The 25,452-nt window shown below is 41.9% G+C and overlaps 1 protein-coding gene across 23 annotated transcripts in view; it reads right to left on the bottom strand.

The window, feature by feature from the left end:
* Window positions 1-4,547: 4,547 nt before the first annotated feature.
* The window catches only part of LOC141110879 (low affinity immunoglobulin gamma Fc region receptor III-A-like), a 110,978-nt gene continuing 90,073 nt past the window's right edge, over window positions 4,548-25,452 (bottom strand). For all 23 annotated transcript variants that reach the window (XM_073602600.1, XM_073602599.1, XM_073602607.1 and 20 more), the window contains 3 exons: window positions 17,749-17,871; window positions 15,460-15,560; window positions 4,548-4,880 (listed from right to left, as the gene is read on the bottom strand). In XM_073602600.1, coding sequence (XP_073458701.1) covers window positions 15,481-15,560; window positions 17,749-17,871 — 203 coding nt within the window. In that variant the 3' untranslated portion in view covers window positions 4,548-4,880; window positions 15,460-15,480. The remainder of the gene's footprint in view (window positions 4,881-15,459; window positions 15,561-17,748; window positions 17,872-25,452) is intronic.

Below are 25,452 nucleotides of genomic sequence, written 5' to 3'. Positions count from 1 at the left end.
ACACCTATTACATAGCTGCCAGCAGTCCCGATTTTCCCAGGACATTGATGGAATACAGACCCATGTCCCAGTCTGAGCCTGTCCCTGGCAGAATCCCAGGAAATTGGCTTTGTCCCGGGCAGGGGCAGACTGGGTCGGGGTGTCTGCTCCCCCATAAAAAAAGCTGCACCGCTCTGCCCTCACCCAGTGTTATCCCGGGCCGCCCACATAGTGAGCTGGGTGGGCTGGGAGTCGGGACTGGGTGATGGAAGGAGGGGGAGGGGTATAACAGATAACTTTAACCAGCTACTGGTGAGGAGGTAGCAGGAGGTGGGCTGCCTGCACCGTATCCCAGCCAATGGGTGCGCTGTATTATTATGTGCATGGAGCTGCTGTGGTGCCGCGTTAGTGATTCAGGTGAGGAAGAACAGTGTTAGGTGTCATATGCCTGAACAGTGCTAGAATCTCTGTCTGTGAAGAACAAAGTGTAACCGAACCAGCTGGGGCTTCTTCTTTTTTCTCTCTCTCTCCCTCCCTCCCTCCTTCATTCTCTCTATCCTTCTCTCTTTCTTTCTTTCTCTCTCCATCCCTCCCTCTCTGTCCCTCCATCCCACTTTCTCTTTCTTTCTCTCTCTCTCCATCTTTCTTTCTTTCTTTCTTTCTTTCTTTCTTTCTTTCTTTCTTTCTTTCTTTCTTTCTTTCTTTCTTTCTCTCTCCCTCCATCTTTATTTCTTTTTTTCTTTCTTTCTCTCTCTCTCCATCCCTCTTTCTCTTTTTAATTTGGCGTCGCATTTTTTCGCTCCTACTAGACCATGCTTACAAATGAATGTCCCACCCCAATTAAAATAAGACTCCGCCCACAGACAAAAAAGTGTCCTTAAATTATTTTTGAGAATGTTGGCAACTATTCTAAAGTGTTAAATTTGTCGACTAAAATATTTTCGTTGACTAAATTAATACTATTTTAGTCTACTAACTAAAATAATTCAGATGACTAAAATACAAGTAAAACTAAAATGGCATTTTAGTCAAAAGACTATGACTAAAACTAATTTGAAATTAACAAATAAATTATTTTTTATTTGTTATATATCATCAAAGTGTAAGCACTTTTATCCTGCAGCTGCAAGAGGATTTTTAAAGATCACTACATTACATGAATTCATTTGCGAGCGCTGTTTTATATATATTTTTTGTAATTTGAAATTAAACCTCAAAATTAACACTTCACTACCGCATAAGAATAAGTAGGGGGCATCTACTAAGCTGCTGAAAGAAAAGAAAATTAAGAAAAATGCTTTCCTTATTTTTTTTTCTTAAAGTGGAGTTCCAGTCATATTTGTGTTTATTAAAAGTCAGAAGCTACAAAAAGTGTAGCTGCTCACTTTTAATAAACAGCCACTTACCTATCCCACGATCCAGCGGGGCACTCACCCGCACTGTGTTGTTCCCATGTCCTCTCTTGGCGGCGCCAACATCTCTACCATGGGAACCGGACTGTGACAGCTTGCGGCTTCACAGCCAGGTGCCCACTGCGCATGCGCGAGCGGTGCTGCACCCCGTGACTGGTCCCAGAGTCTTCTGGTCCTAGAAGACTTCGGGATGGAGAGATTCTGCTTCCGGTCGTCTAGGCTGAACGGAACGGAAGTGGGAGCAGGTACCTGTCAAATTTGGTACCTGCTCCCCCCCTCATCCCCAAAAGCTCAGCTTCGCAAACAGGAGCCGGGGAAGAGGCCTTAAAGCGGAAGTTACACTTTTGGGTGGAACTCTGCTTTAATAATTAATGCCAATAGAGATTACAGTTTTTTGGGGTTTTTTTTATACTTTCAAGTTGTACTTCTGCTTGTCAAAAAGCAATATTCTTGTTTGCTTATGAAACTTGGTTTTATTTATAAAGACGGTATATATTACAACGGCTAAATCTGTGTCTGTAGTGCATGTTCAAACCTTCATACCAGAAATAATAACATGTTATTAGATTTTTACTCCAGGAGTATATAATGTTTAGCGATTCTAAAGAAATAATGCTTTAAAATTTAACTAAACCAATTCGATTTTAGTCAAGTAAAATATACTGGAGATTTTAGTTGATTAAAAATTCAGATGACTAAAATACTACTAAAACTAAAATGGCATTTTAGTCAAAAGACTATAACTAAGACTAAGGGCCAGTTCAGACCATAGAAACACAATCCAGATGCCTTCCAGATGCTTTTCTGCATGCGTGTTTTTGATGCATTCCAGCGCGTTTTGATGTAGTCCAGTGCATTTATCCTCTCTTTTTTTCTTAACCACCGCGTTTTTGGTGTGTTTAGTTGCGTTCCAGTGCATTTTTGATGCGGTTTATAGCGTTCCAGTACAGTCCAGTACAGGAAAAATGCAGCATGTTCTTTTTTTTCTGGCACTGGAAGGAACTGGTGTAAACTATGCCATTGGAAATCATATAGCCTACTTTCCATGCGTTTTTGATGCATAAAAAAAAAAACGCACTGGACTGCATGTGGTGTGAACTGGCCCTAAATCAAAGTTTGATGTCAAAATTAACACTGCTATGCTATTAGTAAAAGTATGTAGGCATAGAACACACCTCATACCAAGTCCCCTTAAAGAAGAATTATACAAAAAAAATGGTTAAACCCACAAGTGTTTTTTTTTTTACCACTATTATTCCTGTATATTGGCTTTTGGCTTTCACAGATGCAGAAATTTAGAAAGTGGATGAAAGTTTTAGCAATGGGAAACACTTCTGGATTGAAAAATAGTGCATTTTATATACAAATATATACAGTGAGAGAAAAAAGTATTTGATCCCCTGCTGATTTTGTACGTTTGCCCACTGACAAAGAAATGATCAGTCTATAATTTTAATGGTAGGTTTATTATAACAGTAAGAGACAGAATAACAACAAAAATATCCAGAAAAATGAATTTCAAAAAATTTATAACTGGATATGCATTTTAATGAGTGAAATACGTATTTGACCCCTTCGCAAAACATGACTTAGTACTTGGTGGCAAAACCCTTGTTGACAATCACAGAGGTCAGGCGTTTCTTGTAGTTGAGGCTGATGTTTGGTAACTTGAACCTTCAGCTCCTGCCACATATTTTCTATGGGAATAAGATCTGGAGATTGGCTAGGCCACTCCAGGACCTTAATGTGCTTCTTCTTGAGCCACTCCTTTGTTGCCTTGGCTGTGTGTTTTGGGTCATTGTCATGTTGGAAAATCCTTCCACAACCCATTTTCCATGCCCTGGCTGAGAAAACCTAAGATTTGACGGTACATGGCCGTCCATCGTCCCTTTAAAGCGGTGAAGTTGTCCTGTCACCTTAGCAGAAAAACACCCCCAAAGCATAATGTTTACACCTCCATGTTTGACGGTAGGGATGGTGTTCTTGGGGTCATAGGCAGCATTCCTCTTCCTCCAAACACGTCAAGATGAGTTGATGCCAAAGGGCTTGATTTTGGTCTCATCTGACCACAACACTTTCACCCAGTTCTCCTCTGAATCATTCAGATGTTTATTAGCAAACTTCAGACGGGCCTGTACATGTGCTTTCATGAGCAGGGGGAGCTTGTGGGAGCTGCAGGATTTCAGTCCTGCACAGTGTAGTGTGTTACCAATTGTTTTCTTGGTGACTATGGTCCCAGCTGCCTTGAGATCATTGAGAAGATTCTCCTGTGTAGTTCTGGGCTAATTCCTCACCGTTCTCATGATTGTTGAAATTCCATGAGGTGAGATCTTGCATGGAGCCCCAGACTGAGGGAGATAGATAGTTGTTTTGTGTTTCTTCCATTTGGGAATATTCCCACCAACTGTTGTCCCCCTCTCACTAAGGGGCTTGGCGATGGTCTTGTAGCCCATTCCAGCCTTGTGTAGATCTACAATCTTGTCCCTGACATCCTTGGACAGTTCTTTGGTCTTGGCCATGGTGGAGAGATTGGAGTCCGACTGATTAATTGCTTCTGTGGACAGGTGTCTTTTATACAGGTAACAAGCTGAGATTAGAAGCACTCCCTTTAAGAGAGTGCTCCTAATCTCAGCTCATTACCTTCATAGAAGACACCTGGGAGCCAGGAATTTTGCTGATTGATAGGAGATCAAATACTTATTTCACTCATTAAAATGAAAATCAATTTATAACTTTTTGGAAATGCGTTCTTTCTGGATATTTTTGTTGTTCTGTCTCTCACTGTTAAAATAAACCTACCATTAAAATTATAGACTGATCATTTCTTTTGTCAGTGGGCAAAAATACTAAATCAGCAGGGGATCAAATACTTTTTTCCCTCACTGTAGATCAGAGCAAAATTAGGGACCATGTACTTTATGTATGAAGGAAAAATTTCAAGAAGGAACAATGAGTTGAACATATGTTACTATCTACATGTGTTTGATAAATCGAATAAACGATTGCTTTCATGTTCTCCCTATGTGATCCCTCTGGAGTTTAAACTCCAGTAATCTTCAACGATTCTTGTAGCTTGTAAAGTTGCTTCTGATTTAGGTGATTTTCTCGAGTATATAATAGCACACGCAACCCATGGATTTAAGAAATGACACTGAATGAATGAATACCATTTATTGTAACATGTGAATATGTATCGCTGAGTTCAAGTAAGTAAAGGTGTGGGGAGATTTGCAAAGTAAATTTACAGACTTAAAGAGTAACAGGACTAGGCTGGAAATAATTGAAATACAACGTGAAAATTAATACATGAGTTTAAATGTTGACCATAGATACGCTTTAACATTTTATTTATTAAAAAAAAAAAAATAGGAGGATAGCCTGAAATCAGTTTTGGAGTACAGATATCATCTAAAACAGCGCAAAATAAAACTAGACATTGAATAAACATGTCTGGAAGAACTCCTGTTCTTGTCGTAATATTTGTTACACCTAAAAGAGAGAAATATCATTGGTTACTATGAGGAAGACGCATCTCTGGGACACATTCATGAGATTATTTTATTTCTGTAAAAAGGTAGTGTAAAAGTATTAGACTGCCATCGCAGGCCTCCTGAAAATGCTACTTTTTTTCTGCGTGAGCCAAACGCAGCAAACATTTTCTCAAGTAGGCTCAGCTATGTGTATGGGCTCGTTGATTACTATAGGAGTGTATTTAGATGCACACAAAACTATGTGCAGTGCACATCTAAACACATTTTTTTTCTGGCCGTCTGAATGAACCCTCAGTCACAATCCCAAAACAAACATACTGTAAATGAGCATCAGGAAAGCGTCAGAATTGCTTATCTGTGTTTGTTCTAGATCAGCAACTTATCAACAGCATCAAATTCAAAGTATCAGGATGACAGCCAGGGAACTAGCATTATCAAAAGAGGTTCAGTAATGGCAGCTCATGACAGTGTCCCTTTAACATTTCTGGACTGCATTCCGCTGAGTACAGTGCCTTGAAAAAGTATTCATACCCCTTGACATTTTCCACATTTTGTTGTTACAACCAAAAACGAAAATGTATTTTTGTGGGATTTTATGTGTTAGACCAACACAAAGTGCCACATAATTGTGAAGTAGAAGGAAAATGATAAATGGTTTTCCATAAATATGGGAAAAGTGTGTCGTGCATTTGTATTCAGCCCCCTTTACTCTGATACCCCTAACTAAAATCTAGTGGAACCAATTGCCTTCAGAAGTCACCTAATTAGTAAATAGAGTCCACCTGTGTAATTTCATCTCAGTATAAATACAGCTGCTCTGCGAAGCCCTCAGAGGTTTGTTAGAGAACCCCAGTGAACAAACAGCATCATGAAGGCCAAGGACCACACCGGACAGGTCAGGGATAAAGCAGGGTTATAAAAAAATATCCCAAGCTTTGAACATCTCACGGAGCACTGTTCAATCCATCATCTGAAAATGGAAAGAGTATGGCAAAACTGCAAACCTACCAAGACATGGCCGTCCACCTAAACTGACAGGCCGGGCAAGGAGAGCATTAATCAGAGAAGCAGCCAAGAGGCCCATGGTAATTCTGGAGGAGCTGCAGAGATCTTTAGCTCAGATGGGAGAATCTGTCCACAGGACAACTATTAGCTGTGCACTTCACAAATCTGGCCTTTATAGAAGAGTGACAAAAAGACAGCTATTGTTGAAGGAAAGCCATAAGAAGTCCCGTTTGCAGTTTGCGAGAAGCCATGTGGGGGATACAGCAAACATGTGGAAGAAGGTGCTCTGGTCAGATGAGACCAAAATTGAACTTTTTGGCTTAAAAGTAAAAACGCTATGTGTGGCAGAAAACTAACACTGCACATCCCACTGAACACACCATCCCCACCGTGAAACATGGTGGGGGCAGCATCATGTGGGGATGATTTTCTTCAGCAGGGACAGGAAAGCTGGTTAGAGTTTATGGGTAGATGGAAGGAGCCAAATACAGGGCAATCTTAGACGAAAACCTATTATGCCACATACACATGATCGGACTTTCCGCCAACAAAACCGTGGATTTTTGTTTGAAGGATGTTGGCTCAAACTTGTCTTGCATACACACAGTCACACAAATGTTGGCCAACAATTCTGAACGTGAGAACGTGGTGACGTACAACACGTACGACCAGCCGAGAAAAAGGTACTTCAATAGCCAGTGCGGCTCCTTCTGCTTGATTCCTAGCATGCGTGAACTTTTATGCGAGGGACTTTTGTCGGACTTGCCGACAACAAAGTTTTGTTGGCGGAAAATTTGAGAACCTGCTCTCAAACATTTGTTGCCGGAAAGTCCAACAGCAAATATTTGATGGAGCATACACACGGTCGGACTTTCCGACAACAAGCTCACATCCAACATTTCCCATCAGAAAGTCCAACCGTGTGTACGCGGCATTAGAGTCTGCAAAATACTTGAGACTGGGGCAGAGGTTCACCTTCCAGTAGGACAATGACCCTAAATATACAGCCAGAATGGAATGGTTTAGATCAAAGCATATTCATGTGTTAGAATGGCCCAGTCAAGTCCAGACATAAATCCAATTGAAAATCTGTGGCAAGACTTGAAAATTGCTGTTCAGACGCTCTCCATGCAATCTGACAGAGCTTGAGCTATTTTGCAAAGCAGAATGGGCAAAAATTTCACTCTCTAAATGTGCAAAGCTGGTAGAGACATCCCCAAAAAGACTTGCAGCTGTAATTGCAGTGAAAGGTGGTTCTACAAAGTATTGACTCAGGGGGGCTGAATACAAATGCATGCCACACTTTTCACAAATTTTATTTGTAATACATTTTGAAAACCATTTTGTCATTTTCCTTCCACTTCACAATTATGTGCCACTTTGTGTTGGTCTATCACATAAAATCCTAATAAAATATATTTACGTTTTTGGTTGTAACATGACAAAATGTGGAAACTTTCAAGGGGTATGAATACTTTTTCAAGGCACTGTATGGGAACAATCTTCCCCAATAAAGTGTCTTTTCTAAGCTGTCTTTGAATCTCTTACACATTTTGGGTGAAATAAGCCATTTTCAGATTTAATTTTTGAGCTGGTTCAATATTTTTTAGGTTACTAAAATGAAGACTGTCACAGTATCTAAGTTATGTTTATTTATGCTTTATTTGGTAAAAAAAATCGTTTAAATACATTTTGTAATCATTACCAGCATTGCTTATGCCATATTTCCACTTACATATGGCTTCTTCCTGTATAACTATCAATAGCTGCATTGACAGATCCATTCTCCTGCTTCCTGTTCCATCATTGGCTGTCTATTATGTTTTTTAATTAAAGTGTATTTTCACTTTTGCAGCCAAATTGGGAAGACACCTACTTTATATTTGTTACATGTCCCCATTCACATAGCATAACTTCATATTAAAGTGGTTGTCAAGGCAGAATGTTTTTTTTTTTTTATCTTAATCCACTCTATGCGTTAAGATAAAAAGTCTTCTTTGTGCAGCAGCCCCCCTCAGCCCCCCTAATACTGACCTGAGCCCCATCTCTATCCAGCAATGTGCACGACTGCCTCAGCCGTCTGGGACTCTCCCTCCTGATTGGCTGTCAATCAAAGTCAGTTATAAGGAGAGAGGGGGTGGGGCCAAACTACGGCTCCATGTCTGAATGGACACACAGAGCTGTGGCTTGGGTTGGCTGCCCCCTTGCTGTGGGTGCACTCAACAGGAGTGCTTGTTATTTGTTTGTTATTTTTAAAGAAAAAAAAAAAAACAAGTCTTTAGTATCACTTTAAGAAATACAGTAGATGCTGACCTACTTTGCTTTTTCCTTCTATGTAATGTTAAGGAGGAGGTTGGGGATTTAATGTTTACCATGATTAACCCAGTCTGTACTGTGCTGACAGATCTCATTATCAGTTGTAAATTAGGAATGGACACTGTCTGGACACTGTCTGCCCTAACAAAGGATTAAATACCTCAAGGTTTGGATGATACATTGTATAGTAATGCATTTTTAAACAAAATTGTCCTTAAAGCGGAGGTCCGCCGAAAAAAAAAATATTAAAAGCCAGCAGCTACAAATACTTCCTGGTTCCCTACTGCGCATGCGCAAGTCTCGCTGCGCATCCTCACTGGTCCCTGCTGTCTTCTGTCTCCCAGAATATAGCAGGGTAGGCACCGGAAGTGGCGTAGGTCGTGGTGATCTATGCCAGGAAGTGGGAGCAAATGCCTGTATTAGACAAGAATCTGCTCCCTCCTCCCCCCTGAAAGGTGCCAAATATGACACCGGAGGGGGGGTGGATTCCAAAAAGTGGAAGTTCCATTTTTGGGTGGAACTCCACTTTAATTTTTACCCCTAATTGCACATTGCAAGCTTGTAAAGTACTGCGCGGCACTGATTTTTGTATATTTATACATTGTTGACACTTGTGGGAAGACAGGAGGTATGGGCAGCGGTACTGACACTAGGCTATTTATTATTGGTTCTAATATTAATCTATTTTTTATTTTTCATATCCTTTTATATAATTTTTTTCATATATTGGTGATTGTAAGTCTATTGATTCTGATTAGGTAATGAAGCACTATACTGTCCCCTATAGTGATTGTGCTGAGGTTCTTTTGACTCGTATTCTGACCAACAGAAGCCGCTTAGAAAGTCCTATGTGTAAACCCTCTCCAAAGAAACAACTAGAAAAGTAAGACATTTTATAAAAATGAATTACTATGCCTTTAACACGCTATGGTCAAAGAAAATATTACCAATATCCAAATAGTTTAGTGATCGGTTGCTACATATAAATAAATCCCTTAAAACTCAGTAAACATCAATAAACACAGCGCTGAAAAGATACTGTATCCCCAAACAAATTTGTTTTGAGAATTAATCTGCACAGGTCAGCTGCTCTTTGTCTAGGGGTGAGAAGCAAGTTTATATTCACCGGATCCTTTGTTCCACTAAAAGACAGCGCTCCCCCATTGGCCAGAGGTGGACCGTTCCTGGGCTCTGGAGCCTGCTTTGGGCTTGATGACGTCAGGGACAGTCCACGACTCAAGACGGCGGGGGTGATGGACCGGTCTTGTGCTGGGAGGATTGGAGGATTAGATAAGTAAATTTCAGTTTCCTCTCCCCTAGAGAAAAACAAGCAGCTGACCTACTGCACAGCCCCACTGCATGGGAAAACGTATTTTTTTTGCCCAGAGATAGGATTTAAGTATGCATTTTTTATTTGAATTATCTAATATGTGATTAAACATGTATGTTCTTTTTTATATAAAAATTGTGTTATTATGGGGTCATTTCATCTTTTTTTGTATGGAAATGTATGAAATGCATTGCATTATGATAAGTTATGACAATTTTTTTATTTTTAGGAAATGGTGATGTGTATTTGATATTTCATTTAATGTGATGAAATTTGATGTCCGTGGTAATCCATGATAATTTTATTGAGATTAAATTTCACTTTGTTAATAGAGATGGGCTTTATGTTCAGGTTGAACATGAGTTCGACTCGAACATTGGCTGTTTGCCCGTTTGCCGAATAGCGAACAATTTGGGGTGTTCGTTGCAAATTCGAAAGCCGCGGAACACCCTTTAAAAGTCTATGGGAGAAATCAAAAGTGCTAATTTTAAAGGCTTATATGCAAGCTATTGTCATAAAAAGTGTTTGGGGACCTGGGTCCTGCCTCAGAGGACATGTATCAATGCAAAAAAAGTTTTAAAAACGGCCGTTTTTTCGGGAGCAGTGATTTTAATAATGGTTAAAGTGAAACAATAAAAGTGTAATATTCGTTTAAATTTCATATCTGGGGGGTGTCTATAGTATGCCTGTAAAGTGGCGCATGTTTCCCGTGTTTAGAACAATCTGACAGAAAAATGACATTTCTAAAGGAAAAAAAAAGTCATTTAAAAGTGCTAGTGCTAGTGCCGGCTATAATGAATTGTCGGTCCGGCAATACACATAAAAGTTCATTGATAAAAACGGCATGGAATTTCCCCACAGGGGAACTCCGAACCAAAATTAAAAAAAAAGAATGCGTGGGGGCCCTTCAGGTCTGGTATGGATATTAAGGGGAACCCCGCGCCAAAAATGTTTAAAAAATGGCGTGGGTCCCCCCAAAAATCCATACCAGACCCTTATCCGAGCACGCAACCTGGCAGGCCGCAGGAAAAGAGGGGGGGCCGAGAGAGCGCCCCACCCCCTCCTGAACCGTACCAGGCCACATGCCCTCAACATTGGGAGGGTGCTTTGGGGTAGCGGCCCCCCCAAAGCACCTTGTCCCCATGTTGATGGGGAGAAGGGCCTCATCCCCACAACCCTTGCCGGTGGTTGTGGGGGTCTGCAGGCAGGGGGTCTGTCGGAATCTAGAAGCCCCCTTTAACAAGGGGACCCCCAGATCACGCCCCCCCCATGTGAATTGGTAATGGGGTTCAAATGTACCCCTATCATTTCACAAAAAAAGTGTCAAAAATGTTAAAAAAGACAAGAGACGGTTTTTGACAATTCCTTTATTAATTTCTTCTTCTTTCCCTGATTCTTCTTCCATCTTCTTTCCTCTGGTCTTCCTTCAGTGTTCTTCTTCTTGCTCCATCTTCTTCTTCCGGTCTCCTTGTCCGGCATCTTCCTCCGGCTTCTTCTCCGCTCCGTTCTCCACATGATCCGCCTCAGTGGGAGTGTTCCGCTGTGTGACGCTTCTGTTGAGGTGACAGTTCTTATATAATGGAGGGCGGGCCACCCGGTGACCCCGCCCCCTCTGACGCACAGGAATATCCCTATGGCTTTCCCCGTGTTGTCAGAGGGGGGCGGAGTCACCCTGTTTACGACAATTCATTATAGCCGGCACTAGTGCTAGCACTTTTAAATGACTTTTTTTCCTTTATAAATGTAATTTTGCTGTCAGACTGTTCTAAACACAGGAAACATGCGCCCATTTACAGGCATACTATAGACACCCCCAGGTACGAAATTTAAAGGAATATTACACTTTTATTGTTTCACTTTAACCACTTCACTACCAGGCACTTAGACACCTTCCTGCCCAAGCCAATTTTCACCTTTCAGCGCTGTCGCATTTTGAATGCCAATTGAGCGGTCATGCTACACTGTACCCAAACAAATTTTTTATCATTTTGTCCCCACAAATAGAGCTTTCTTTTGGTGGTATTTGATCACCTCTGGGATTTTTATTTTTTGCGCAACAAATAAAAAAAGACCAAAAATTTTGAAAATAAACAAGTTTTTCTTTGTTTCTGTTAAAAAATTTTGTAAATAAGTAAGTTTTCTCGTTCAGTGATGGACACTGATATGGCTGCACTGACAAGCACTGATAATCGGCACTGATGGGCACCGATGAGGTGGCACCAATGAGGTGGCACTGACGGGCACTGATGACGAGCACTGATAGGCGGCACTGATGGGCACTGATAGGTGGCACTTATGGGCACTGATAGGTGGCACTGGTATGCAGCACTGATGGGCACTCATAGGCGGCACTGATGGGCACTCATAGGCGGCACTGATGGGAACTTATGGCTGGAACTGATGGGCACTGATAGGTGGGCACTGATGGGCATGGATGTGCACTGACAGGTGGCACTGATGGGTTGCACTGTTGGGTGGCATAATTTGCACATGTGGATGGCCATGGGGTACATACCTGGCCATCCACATGTTGCCCACTTCCCTGGTGGTCCTAATGGCGTCCCTGGTGGTCCAGTGTGGTCATCTGAGGGGGGGCTGCACTGACAAACAATCAGCGCAGACCCCCCCTGTCAGGAGAGCCGCCAATCGGCTCTCCTCTACTCACGTCTGTTAGACGCGAGTGAGGAAAAGCCGATCAACGACTCTTCCTATTTACATCGTGATCAGCCTTGATTGGAAACGGCTGATCACGTGGTAAAGAGCCTCAGCCGAAGGCTCTTTATCGAGATCAGTGTAGCGGTGTGTCAGACTGACACACCGCTCCACCGATCGCCACGATGTGCGCCCCCACAGGCATATGACGCCCAGTCAGGATAAATGAACCACCGCCCGGCCGTCATTTTGCTATAGGCCGGGCGGGAAGTGGTTAAGCATTATTAAAATCACTGCTCCCGAAAAAATGGTCGTTTTTAAAACTTTTTTTTTGCATTGATACATGTCCCCTGGGGCAGGACCCGGGTCCCCAAACACTTTTTATGACAATAACTTGCATATAAGCCTTTAAAATTAGCACTTTTGATTTTTCATGTTTGTGTCCCACAGACTTTAACGGTGTTTGCGTGTTCAAACGAAGTTTTTGCCTGTTCGCATGTTCTAGATGCGAAACGTACAGGGGGGTGTTCGGCTCATCCCTAGTTGTTAATACTATATGCACTCATTTCATTTATTTAATGAATTGTTTTATGTATCCGGTAGACTGTGATTCAGTTACGGGGGAAAATTGCTGGCAATTTATGAGTTAACTGTGTGTTTACATTTGAGTAACATTTGCTTTTTAACCATTTGACCTCCGGAAGGTTTTACCCCGTTCATGACAAAGGCATTTTTTGCTATTCAGCACTGTGCTACTTTAGCTGGCAATTGAGCGGTCATACAACACGCAAATAAAATCTATATAATTTTTTTCACACAAATAGAGCTTTCTTTTGGTGATCACCACCGAGTTATTTATTTTTTATTATGTAAATGAAAAAAGACCAAAAATGTTGAAAACAAACAATATTTTCGACTTGGTTATAAAACATATCCAAAAAAAAAAAAAAATCAAACACAGGGCTCTGGGCTGTGATTGGACACAGCTGATCAGCAGGTCCTGGCCATGAATCATTGGGTGGGACCTGCTGACAAACTCCCATGTTCCATGCCTTGAACCCAGAAGCAGTGGCGGCTGGTGCTCAAAATTTTTTGGGGGGGCACAAACAAACTGAAAAAAATAAAAATAAATAAATAATAAATCAATTGCAGCCTCACTGTGCCCATCAAATGCAGCCACTGTACCTTTAAATGCAGCCACTGTGCCCATCAAACGCAGCCACTGTGCCCATGAAACGCAGCCACTGTGCCCATGAAACGCAGCCACTGTGCCCATGAAATGCAGCCATTGTGCCATCAAACGCAGCCACTGTGCCATCAAACGCAGCCACTGTGCCATCAAACGCAGCCACTGTGCCAATCAAACGCTGCTACTGTGCCCATCAAATGCTGCAACTGTGCCCCATCAAATGCTGCCACTGTGCCCCATCAAATGCTGCCACTGTGCCCCATCAAATGCTGCCAGATTGCCCATCAAATGCTGCCACTGTGCCCATCAAAAGTTGCCACTGTGACCCCCCCCCACCCGCTCGCCCTCTGCTCGGCATATACCCTGTCTCAGTGACGGGTCAGGCAGCGGCGAGCAGTGGGGCCTTGCAACGGGTCAGACAGCGGCTCCGTGCATCTCTTCCCCTCCTCCTGATAGGCGTCTAATTGCAGCGCCTGTCCTTTCAGCCAATCAGGTGATATGTCACAGACCCGTGCTACCTGATTGGTGGAGAGGCGGTTCAGTGTTAGGAAAGCGAATATTCATTCACTTTTCTAACACATCTGGGTGGACTGCGAGCACAATGCTTTGCGCTCGCAGTTCACCTTTTTAAAGCCTATTAGAGCCTATGGCTCTACTCAGGTGCTTCAAAAATACACCCCCGCCGCTGTAATTCAGGTGTCTGGCATCCAAAAAGGGGCCGGACGCTGAATAGGAGGTGGCTACAGCGGCCATGGATAGATTCATGCAATGCATGAATCTATCCATTGTGGCTGGAGAGAGGGGGCGGCACCCGTGCGCCCTTAATCAACACACCGCCACTGCCAAGAAGTAAGCATTACATACGTCACTTTGCCTGCATGGCCACCCGTTCACAGTACATTGCGGGCGACCGGCCCCTAAGTGGTTAACTCTCAGTTTTTAAGTGCTTTCAGCAACTGATAATTATTTACCAAGTACAACATTTCTTTATATTTTTTATACTCCATATTTAACTGGTGCGATAACCGTTGCAGCGTTGGTATCCTCTTTCAGGGTGGCTCCTTTCTCTTCCAGAGTCTTATGGAGCCACCCATACATGCAGGGACTAGAGTTGTTTCTCCCTACATTGCTTTTTACATTGTCTTCAATAGAAACACACAGCCTTATAGCCTAGGGTGGCAAGGCACTCCCCTGCTCCTCCCATCTCCAAGCTAACAGACTGACTCTAGGCTGTACTGTTCACTGTTAACTCTTTCCTATAAAGGCCAGAATCTCAGGAAAGCAGCAGCGAGAGAGCAGAAGCCTGCATCCCCAAAACTGACCCAACTGTTTATCTGACATGGGGTGTATTACACACCTCAAAAATTGTAACCATGGGGTTGAGCCACATCTCTCTACTGCCCCAGATGTTCTAGGGTCACTGATACCTTAATCCATATGTTGTGGAGGTGCACTACATTTTTTTGTTACTGGTCATTCATATTTTAAACACTTAATGACTTGTGTTCTATCAAACTGCCCTGTGACCCTAATTGCCTATTTTGGGCATTATAAATGAGAGGTCCTGAGGAAAAGATTTTTATGAAACGCATTGACCTTATCAACTTTCCATTCCTGAAGTTATGCATAAAATTGGAAAAATGTAATTATGGAAGATGTAACTGCATAATGGAGAATGCATAGCCCCTAATTTTTAATGTTATCTCTTTTAATGTGATTGTAAATAAAATGTAAGAATTTTAAGCAAAGGTGTCTTCCCTTGGTACCAGTAAAATCTCTCTCTTTTTTATCCCCTTTTGGGGTAGTTTTTTAGGTACTATAACTATTTCATTATGGCTTCCTTTTTGTTCTAAAGTAAATGGCCTGTACTCCAAAATTAAAAGACCTAAATTAAAATAACTACATTGAGTCATTATGAATTCAGACCATGAGATAACCAAGCCATGTACTATTCATCTTCATCACACAAAGAAAAGGTTCACTATTTAGGCAGAATTGATCAGTGTTGCCTGAATGGCATTCCTATAAGCCCCCTCAACAGACCCAGGTGTCCTCCTTTCCCCAAATATATTTTTTTCTACTCACATTTTTGCCGGTCATAAGAATCTACTTGTCAATCACAATGTAGGAATTTTCGAAGACTGACTCTTGATATCCAGGAGGTTGATCCAGAAATGGTTGAGCTTCTAAAAACAAGTCACTTTTTATTTCCTCTTCTACTTAAAAAAATATAATTTTTTCTACTATAGTCACTCTATAAAATGTTTGTTCAATGTGAGGAAAAAGCAGACTATCATTCGATTTTTTTGGTTAACATGCTGCCATCTTTGGCACAGACATAAAATGGCTTAGATAGAAATCGGTTTAGGCTAATTGGTCCGTAAGAATTAAAGTAGTATTAAAGTCTAAATGTTTTTTCCGCAAATGCGTTGTTTTTATTAAAGTAAAAAAAAAAACACCCCACTATCTGTCCTAGCCCTCTCTGTACATAAACACTTACCTGGCTCCATGTCATGGCTCCAGCATTGTCCTGGTATCAGCACCGCTCCTCTACTTCTTGCTTTCACAGGAGACACTGGGGGCAGTGGGGTCAAAGACTCCTGCTGCTGTCAGTCAAACTTATGTGAAGAGGGATAGGGGGGCGTGGCCTACTAGTGCTGTGTGTGTCTGTGGACATACACAGCCCGGCGCACACACACACAGGTGCCTCTTTGGAGCCAGGCTTGTTACAGGTGGCACCCAAGAGAGGAAAGAGCAGACAGCACTAGCGGGTCACTTCCAGAGGAGGAGTAAAGTAACCTATTGGTGCAATATCGTTGCACATAGCAGTTAAGTATAACATAATTATTTATTTTTCTTTTTAATAGTCTTTAATATCAGTTTATGAATTATTGGGTATCTAAAGCCAATAATGTTTTCTTTATTTAGGTTTAAAGTATGGACATGTGAAAACCTCTGTTTTTTATAGCTGTCTGTCCTCATTGGGAAATTCACTTTCTCTATTTTGCCTTGGGAAATCAAACCTTTTACAGTTAGAATACACATATGAATTGCTTTACATGCCAAATTGTTTGTAGTTTTGTCCAGACATTTTTGTGATTCACATATCACTGATGAACTGTATAGCCAGGAAAGTGTTACTATTTCCTGTTGCAGCTTCATGGTAATACTTCCATGCTCAGTAGATCATGGAAGAACATCATCACTCTGCTACATTTTGTATGTGTTTAAAAAACATTTACAAATGCACATAAATGCATGTAATGATTTCTCAATGGTGCCATTCACTCAGAGCATTTACCTATGTTTTGGTGCACGCAGTTTAGCTGCAGTTAGAGAAAATAGAATTCTGTGTGTCTAGGATCTGATTAGAAGCTCTAAATGTGCCAAAACCTGCTTTAAAACAAAAAATCTAAACCCAGGAAAAAGTGATTTGGGAAGCATTAAAAAGTAATTTATATTTCCCAGATCAATTTTCCTGTGCTTAGAAAAGTAAACACAGGAGTGCCCATGTGAATGAGGCCTTAGAGGTGTTCTCCCTAAGCTGCCTGAAACCCCTCCCGATCCAGTCTCCAGTGCCTGAAAATCTATTTGATTGACAACAACATCCAATGCAATACGCCCCTAATTGACTTATAATGCAAGCCCTCCTTTTAGGATGTGCGGACAATAGTGGGAAGATAAAAACACTGGAAACATATACAGTCATTAGAAAAAGTAAGTACAACCCATGGAAAATGTTTGACCTTTTCAACATATTTGAGAATGCAAACATTAGATCTTGATTAAAATATTGTCTACAGATAAAGGTGATGTGCCAATACAAATGGCACATAAAATTGATATGTTTATTAAAATCATGATCTAAATTCTTGGTTTCTCATTAAAGCTGGGTTCGCACTTAAGCGAATTGGTTACGAGTTTCCCCGCATTTAATCTGCATGACAGGAGAGTGTGACCGGCACTCAATGGAGCCGGTTCACAGATCCCTGGGGTGGCTGCAGAACGCATTGCACAAGGGTCCTGTGTGCCTTTGGCTCAGTTTCAGGCAAAAATTTGGGCCTGATTCGTCCCTGAAATGGAGAACAGGGACGCACCAGACCCCCTGCCGTGAGCCGCATCCGTATTAGGTGTGAACCCAGCCTTAAAGTGGTTGTAAACCCTAGGACAAAAAAAACCCTGCAAGACAAAGGCATAATGAGCTAGTATGCATAGCACGTAGTATTCTGCAATGTATTGAATTTTTTGTTTTTGGGTTTAATACCGCTTTAACTTTTCAAGAAGCTCAGGTACAAATCTGTGATGGGTGCAATAAAGTGCACAGTAAACATACACTAATGATCCAGAGTTGTCCATTTACCCTTTATTACCTACCTTCATTTTGTTGGGTGCCAGCAAAAAAATAAAGGCGTATTCTTCTGTACAGGAAGATTGCGAAGATTACAAAGAGCGGAATCAAGACCGCTAAAGTCACAGGAAGTATAAAGCTGATTGCCTCTATAATGAAAAAATATATCCATTAATGTTTAGGATCTCTTTTTTTTTTTTAAACCAGAGATTTAAAGTAACACTAACCATATATAAGTGAATTTTCCCATTCCCCCAAGCATGTCCACACCTTTAGGGCCCTTTCAAATGGGCTGTTCGATCAGGTCCGCCTGTCAGTTTTTTAGGTGAACCTGATCAGATCTTGTATTCTCCCCTATGGAGCGGCTGAAATCCGCCGATATCTGATCCCATCCTGTCTGAAAAATCCAGACGGATGGTGGTCCTATTCTCCATCCGTCTGGTGGACTGGATATGATCGGATGAAAACAGCCAGGCAGTCCGTTTTTTCACCCAGTTTCCCCATAGAGGGGCCTTATAATATACTTATCAGCTGTTTTCATGATCTTTTCCTTTTCCTAAAACATGCAGCTGATGTAACTGATGCGCCAATTTCCTATGTGTTCAAAAGTCAGCAACAATTCCCTTACTTTTATCTGGTCAAGCTCACAGGCCACTGATACATGTATAGAGCAGAAACACTTGAATGTCACAGGTGGAGTGCTCATCCCCGAAGAAGCCGCTGGAATATTGCCCAGGTACTTTCCCATTTAGTGCAGAGACAGCCAGGTACACAGCAACAGTGACCTCAATTGGCCCAATGAACAGTATAGGGGTAACTTTTTTTCTTTTTTGTTTTGTTTTATTTTTGGGGTAACTTGGATAGGGATAGGGAATTGCATGGGATACTCCAGAACTATGTACAAATGGGAAGACACGCTTACTATAACGGTACTCCAGGAACAGATATCTTCTTCCAAACTCGGAACAAAATTTTTTTATGAGAGAATAGTAGAGGCTAAAGGTATGTACCCCTCAGGAGAGGAACTGCTTGATTTCCAGGTTAAAGAACAATTCTCCCATGATGCCACTGAAGAGGTTGATAGTATGAATCTCTCATAGAGAAACTACTTAGCCCAGGCTTAGCAAAAAGTCTTTCACAAACTAGACGGGACTGGTTGGTATGTACCTCTAAAGAGAAGACCTATGTGGCCCAGCACTCCTAATAGTGCACAGTCACAAAAGAGAGAAACCCAAGTCAGATCAATACTCACTATGTCCTTTGGGTAACTGGATGCTCCTTCTAATACCAGCAGAAGATATTCTGGGAGAGGTTAACACTCCACTTAACACTATACAACTCCTCTGACAGGATTCTTGACCAGAGATCAGGGTAACTCCAAAGTAGTACTTAACTACAGCCCCCCCCCCCCCAGCTATTCCTAGCTAGGATCTTAATGAACAGTGGCTTGAGGTTGAGGTAGCCATCCCCCACCTGAATAGGTGAAATCCCTGGGCAGGAAGACAATGCTGTTCTGCAATTCAGACTATTTATACACCTTTCCAGCCATCATCTGGGCCATCTCTCGCAGGGATTGACTGAAACAGTATTAATAATTATGCTGCTCATTTGCCTTGCTCCAGACCTATATTTCAGAACAACTCACAGTTTTCTAGAGAGCAGGGAAGAGCAATCAAACCTGCAGCCTGTAAAAAACAGAACAAACAAAAGCAATCATAAGGGCTCCACTGACTACAGAGGAGCCAAAAACAAAATTTACCTAACAACCTATCTAGGAGGGTGCTACACAGGAAAGACAGAGGGGCTTGTAATGTACAACCTCGATTGACACAACTGTCAGGAGACAGACCTATGGATCATTGTTTATGTACCAATTAATTATTTTTAAGACTTTCCCCTCCCCCACCCCCACTCACTACAGCCTTCCTTCTACTGGGAAGGCTTTCTATAGGATAATGAACGGTTTCTGTGGGAATTCGTGTCCTGATGAGATGTTGGCCAGACAGGCAGAGGGGAAACCAGGCAGCACACCTCATATTGTACCCCTAAACACATGTAGCATACCCCTCCATGCACCCCAAATACAGGCAGAACAGCACACCATTCACTTCATTAATTTTAGTATACCACAAAATACACCTTCATTACACAAATAGCATTCTCCTAGGGTTGCACCGATACCATTTTTTTATCGGTGAGTATGAGTAGTGATACTTTCGGTCAAGTGCTCACCAATATAGACAGTCCCAGGGTTACAAACAAGATAGGGTCTGTAGGTTTGTTCTTAAGTCGGATCTGTTTGTAAGTCAGAACAGGTAAATTTTTTAAGTGTAGCTCCAGCCAAAAAAATAATTCTTACGTTTTTTGGATACCCAAGGGAAGGGTTAACACACTGTTTGTTTTGCTGTCTGTGTCCCTGTTCAGAAGATGTCACCTCACTTTTTGTCCCTGTGACAATTGGATTTTGAAAATTTTGGGGTGTTGTGGAAACAAGGATTGGTGATAAAGCTTCAGTGGAGACACCTTTTTCCCATGATAACTCCTACAGGAGTGAATTTCCCTTCCTAGGGGTAGATTTCCTCTCACTTCCTTTTGTCTCCCGCCATTTATAAGTCGGATGTTTGTAACCCGGGGAACACCTGTACCGAGTACCGATACTTTGTGGTATAATTTGCGTCAATACAAAATAATTGGGCATAAATCGCACTGCAAAGAATCGCATGCGATATGAACAGAAATGTGGTGTGATTCCTATCCAAATTTCATTCTATTTCACCCACTGCTCCTGTGTGTGTGTATAGAAAGGGTAAATTACTAAACATTTTAGAACTCACATTAAGTACATATCTGGTCAAATGCAAAATCTGCGTAGGTGTCCTGGTCCCGCAGATGATAGAAATTCACAGTCTCTGGAGGTGCTAACAGGGCTGGAGGAGAAGGTTCGGGACCTCTTGGCTATAGGGCGGAAGTGATGTCATCTTGAGGGCTATACATCTCATAATTTTCTATCATCGGCAGGACCGGGACACCTATGCAGATTTTGCATTTGATCAGATATGTACTTAAAGCGGAGGTTCACCCTAAAAAAAAAATTGCATTAATATGCTCCTAAAAATGTGAAAAAAAAAATTATTTTACTTACCAGAAATGGCTGTTGCTAGGCAGATCGTCCTAATCTGCCACTTCCTACACCGCGGTGATCTTCAGTCTTCTCCTCCTCACGTTGTCTTCTGGGGAAGGTGGCACGGTGTGTTCTGGGAACTGTGTGTTTCCCTTACTTCGAATGGCGGCGCTGGGACCCGATCCGATGGATGAATCGGCCTCGGAGGGCTGACATCGCAGGCACCCTGGACAGGTAAGTGTGCTTATTAAAAGTCAGCAGCTACAGTGTTTGTAGCTGCTGACTTTTAATTTTTTTTTTTAACCGGACCTTCTCTTTAAAGTGGTTGTAAAGGCAGAAGGTTTTTTATCTTAATGCATTCTATGCATTAAAATATAAAACCTTCTGTGTGCAGCAGCGCCCCTAGCACCCCCTAATACCTACCAGAGCCCCATCTAGATCCAGCGATGTTGCAGGAGTGTCTCGGCTGCCCGGGAGTCCCTCCTCATTGGCTGAGACAGCAGTGCGGTGCTATTGGCTCTTGCTGCTGTTAATCAAAGCCAGTCGGCCAATAAGGAGAGAAAGGGGGGCGGCCCAGGCCACGGCTCTGTGTTTGAATGGACACAGGGAGCTGCGGCTCGGCTCAAGTGCCCCCATAGTAAGCCACTTGCTGTGGGGGCACTCAACAGGAAGGAGAAGAAAAAGAGGCCTCTGACAGAGAGTAGTTATAAGCAGAGGGTGTGCCACATCCCAAAAGTCAAAAGAGACCAAGGCATTCCCTTAGAGCGGGACTTTTGAGGCACTACCATCAATGATACAATGTAAGTAAAAAATATATATATTTTTATTACAAAAATCAGAAGAGCAACAAAAAATTAACAAAAATACAAATAAAATACAAACAATGTGTACAATAGGATACATCAAAAAGCAAAGACATGTAATAACTGCATCACAATAAGGAAAGAACCAAAAATGGAAATGTAATATGTCTCACTGAACCGACGCGTTTCAGGGAATCCTTCATCAGGGTTCATTGAGTGAGAATTACCATCTAAGAAATTTACAAAATACATTGTTTGTATTTGATTTGTATTTTTGTTTACTTTTTGTTGCTCTTCTGATTTTTGTAATAAAATTATATATATTTTTACTTACATTGTATCATTGATGGTAGTGCCTCAAAAGTCCCGCTCTAGGGGAATGCCTTGGTCTCTCTCAACAGGAGGGAGGGGCCAGGAACACCAAAGAGGAACCTGAGAAGAGGAGGATCTGGGCTGCTCTGTGCAAACAAAGCAAGTAACTATAACATGTTTGTTATTTTTAACTAAAAAAAAGGAGACTTTACAATCACTTTAATGTGAGTTATAACATTTTTAATAATCTGCCCACTAGATGGCGCTTTTCCCTTTCTATACACACACACAGGTGCAGTGGGAGGAATCACATTGCATTCCTGTTCAAATTGCATGAGATCCCTTGCAGTGCGAATTGTGCCCATTCATTTTGTATTGACGCAAATCGCACTGTAAAGTATCGGTTTCGGTAACGGGAGCAATTTCACGAATATGAGCACTCAGTAAATACTCAATATCAACAATGATACCGGTGCATCCCTATTATTTGCCATAACACCCTTGACGCTACCAAGCATCCTGTTGCACAAAGCACTCTGCACCATGCATCTCATAACACACAATCCGCAGCATGACGTTCCTACACTCAGCAATATGCACCCCAGTACATTCAACACATAGTACCATTTACCCTTCGATACCCAAGGTTTTCCATTACACACTGCATTACAATCAGTACACCAGAGCATATACACTGCTGCATTCTGTAGCATGCTGCCCATTAGACTCAGTACTCCACACCTTACACCTTCAAGGAGTTCTATAGTCTCAGCATACACTTTCATTTTATAACATTACCATAGTATTACCAATACAAACAATAGTTATTTTTGCCAATCCAATATAAGCTTATGTAAGAAAATCTCCCTTCATGTTGTGGGTGCTGCCTGTCAGCTGGCTGTCTCTTTCCACAACTTCCTGGTTCCCCTGCATGCTTTGTAGCTTCTCCTCTGCTTATTCCTTTGGTTTACGTTTTATTTCTAAGGGCTACATATCCCCCCAATAGCAAGGATAACTTAGCACAAATTTGTGGCAGTTTTGAATTGTAAGTCTTGTTAACTTGCTGCACATTTTCACTGGCAAGTTGTACACTTGCAACACACTTGAAGCAATAGTTCTAGTTGACACTTTTCTAATTTGTAGCAAATTTGTGTGGCAAGTCTCTAGCAAGGGCAAAGTTGTAGTGGTCAGGCTACAGCAAGAGCTCTGCAAGTCTACAGCATGAAAATTCAGCCACAGTGACCCCTGTGGTGCGAGGACTATTGCACAACATAACTGAACCAGAACTTGCTGCAGACTTGTGCTAGGCATTTATGACATATGGGGCTTTCCCTTCTCCCCATTTTATATAACCTCATCGGAGTATAGTACATTTAGTGTAAATATCTTAGTTGTATCAATTTGTCTCTTGCTGAGAGGACTGTGGTCATGTATGAGGTCAGTACTTCTTCCCACTGCTCCTCTGTAAGATCTGGGATAATAGCTATCCAGCGATCCTTAAGCTTTTTTTCTTTGGGTATTTTTTTGTCTATAAGTGTGTTGTAGTAGGTAGAGATCAGTTTTGTATGATTTGGATCAGCTAGGAGTTTCTCCAATTTAGAGTTCTCAAGAGAGACAGGTCCCAGCCCAAATTGAGTATGGGTAGCGTGCTTCAGCCTAGCAAACTGGAATGCCCAAGAATCTGGGATATTCAGTTCTCTTTTTATTTGTGTGAATGATTTCAGGTTACCATTGTCAATAGTTGGTGAAGTTGGAGTCCAAATTTAGCCTACCTGTATCCATCCTCCAAGTGGAAAAACTCCTTTAAGCATGGGTTGTACCATAGTGGTGCATTTGGTGATAAGTGGAGGGGGCCATCATCTATGTGTTTCAAGCAGATCCCAAGTGTTCTTTTTGCAGTTTTAAGCATGTTTCTACCATCTGCTGTGGGGACTTCTCCTCTAAAGAAGAAATTTAGTAGTGTTTCGTATGATGTCGCCACCACTGCTTCAACCGCAATTGCAGCATTATTCAGCTGTGGGAACATTCGCCAGTATACATGTACCAGTTGTGCAGCCAGATAGTACAGGCGGAGGTCAGGGACCACTAGGCCACCTCTCCTTACCTGCAACTGTAATGCCCTGTACACACGATAGGATTTTCTGATGGAAAATGTGTGATAGGACCTTGTTGTCGGAAATTCCGACCGTGTGTAGGCTCCATCACACATTTTCCATAGGAATTTCCGACACATAAAGTTTGAGAGCGTGCTATAAAATTTTCCTACAACAAAATCCGTTGTTGGAAATTCCGATCGTGTGTACACAAATCCGACACACAAAGTGCCACGCATGCTCAGAATAAATTAAGAAACGAAAGCTATTGGCTACTGCCCCGTTTATAGTCCCAATGTACGTGTTTTACGTCATCACGTTCAGAACGATCGGATTTTCCGACAACTTTGTGTGACCGTGTGTATGCAAGACAAGTTCGAGCCAACATCCGTCGGAAAAAATCTATGGATTTTGTTGTTGGAATGTCCGATCAATGTCCGACCGTGTGTACAGGGCATAAGAGTTCCAGAGATACCCTAGCTGCTTTGTTGCCCCATAGGAAAGAGGTTAAGAGGGAGTTGATGTATCTAAATGTTTTTTTTTTGGGATATAAATTGGGGCATTAGAAAGAACATAAAGAAAGTTGGACAAAAAAAATCATTTTAAATATATTAGCCCTACCCATTAGTGTAAGTGGTATATCTTTCCATTTTTGTATCCTTTCATTGAATGTTTTGATTATTGGTCAAAGATTTGTCTCAGCAAAGGAACTCACCGGGGACTTAATCAGTATCCCCAGGTATTTAAATTGTGTCTCCACTGCCAAAGGGCACTGAGCGGGCAGGTTTAAGTTCCGTTGCGGATCCAGAGGAAAGAGAACCGATTTGGTCCAATTAATTCTGAAACCAGAAAAGTCTCCAAACTCCTGGATCAAGGAGACTGCTGCTGACAAGGATTCATCCGAGTCTCCTAAGTACAGGAGCATATCATCCGCGTATAAGGATACACGTTCCTCTAGCTCCCCAACCGAGATTCCCTTAATGGTTTTGTGGTTCCTAATTTTTGCTGCCAGCGGCTCTATGGCCAGGGAGACCAGAAGAGGGGATAAAGGACACCCCTGCCTCGTACCCCTATGAATCTGAAAAGTGTTCGATATGAATCCATTCACTCTAATGCCCAGTACACATGATCGGACATTGATCGGACATTCCGACAACAAATTCCATGGATTTTTTCAGACGGATGTTGGCTCAAACTTGTTTTGCGTACACACAGTCGCACAAAGTTGTCGGAATTTCCGCTCGCCAAGAACGCGGTGACGTACACCACGTACGACGAGACTAGAAAAGGCCATTTCAGAACCAAGCGCGGAACCCTTTGAGCTCCTTTTGCTAATCTCGTGTTAGTAAAAGTTTGGTGAGAGATGATTCACGCTTTTTCAGACTTGTGGTTTTCAGATCG

The sequence above is a fragment of the Aquarana catesbeiana genome, linkage group LG10 (genome assembly GCF_042186555.1).
Source record: "Aquarana catesbeiana isolate 2022-GZ linkage group LG10, ASM4218655v1, whole genome shotgun sequence".
Lineage (NCBI taxonomy): Eukaryota > Metazoa > Chordata > Amphibia > Anura > Ranidae > Aquarana > Aquarana catesbeiana.
The sequence above is the reverse complement of the archived record's forward strand: the minus strand, read 5'-3'. Positions and strand labels throughout refer to the sequence as shown.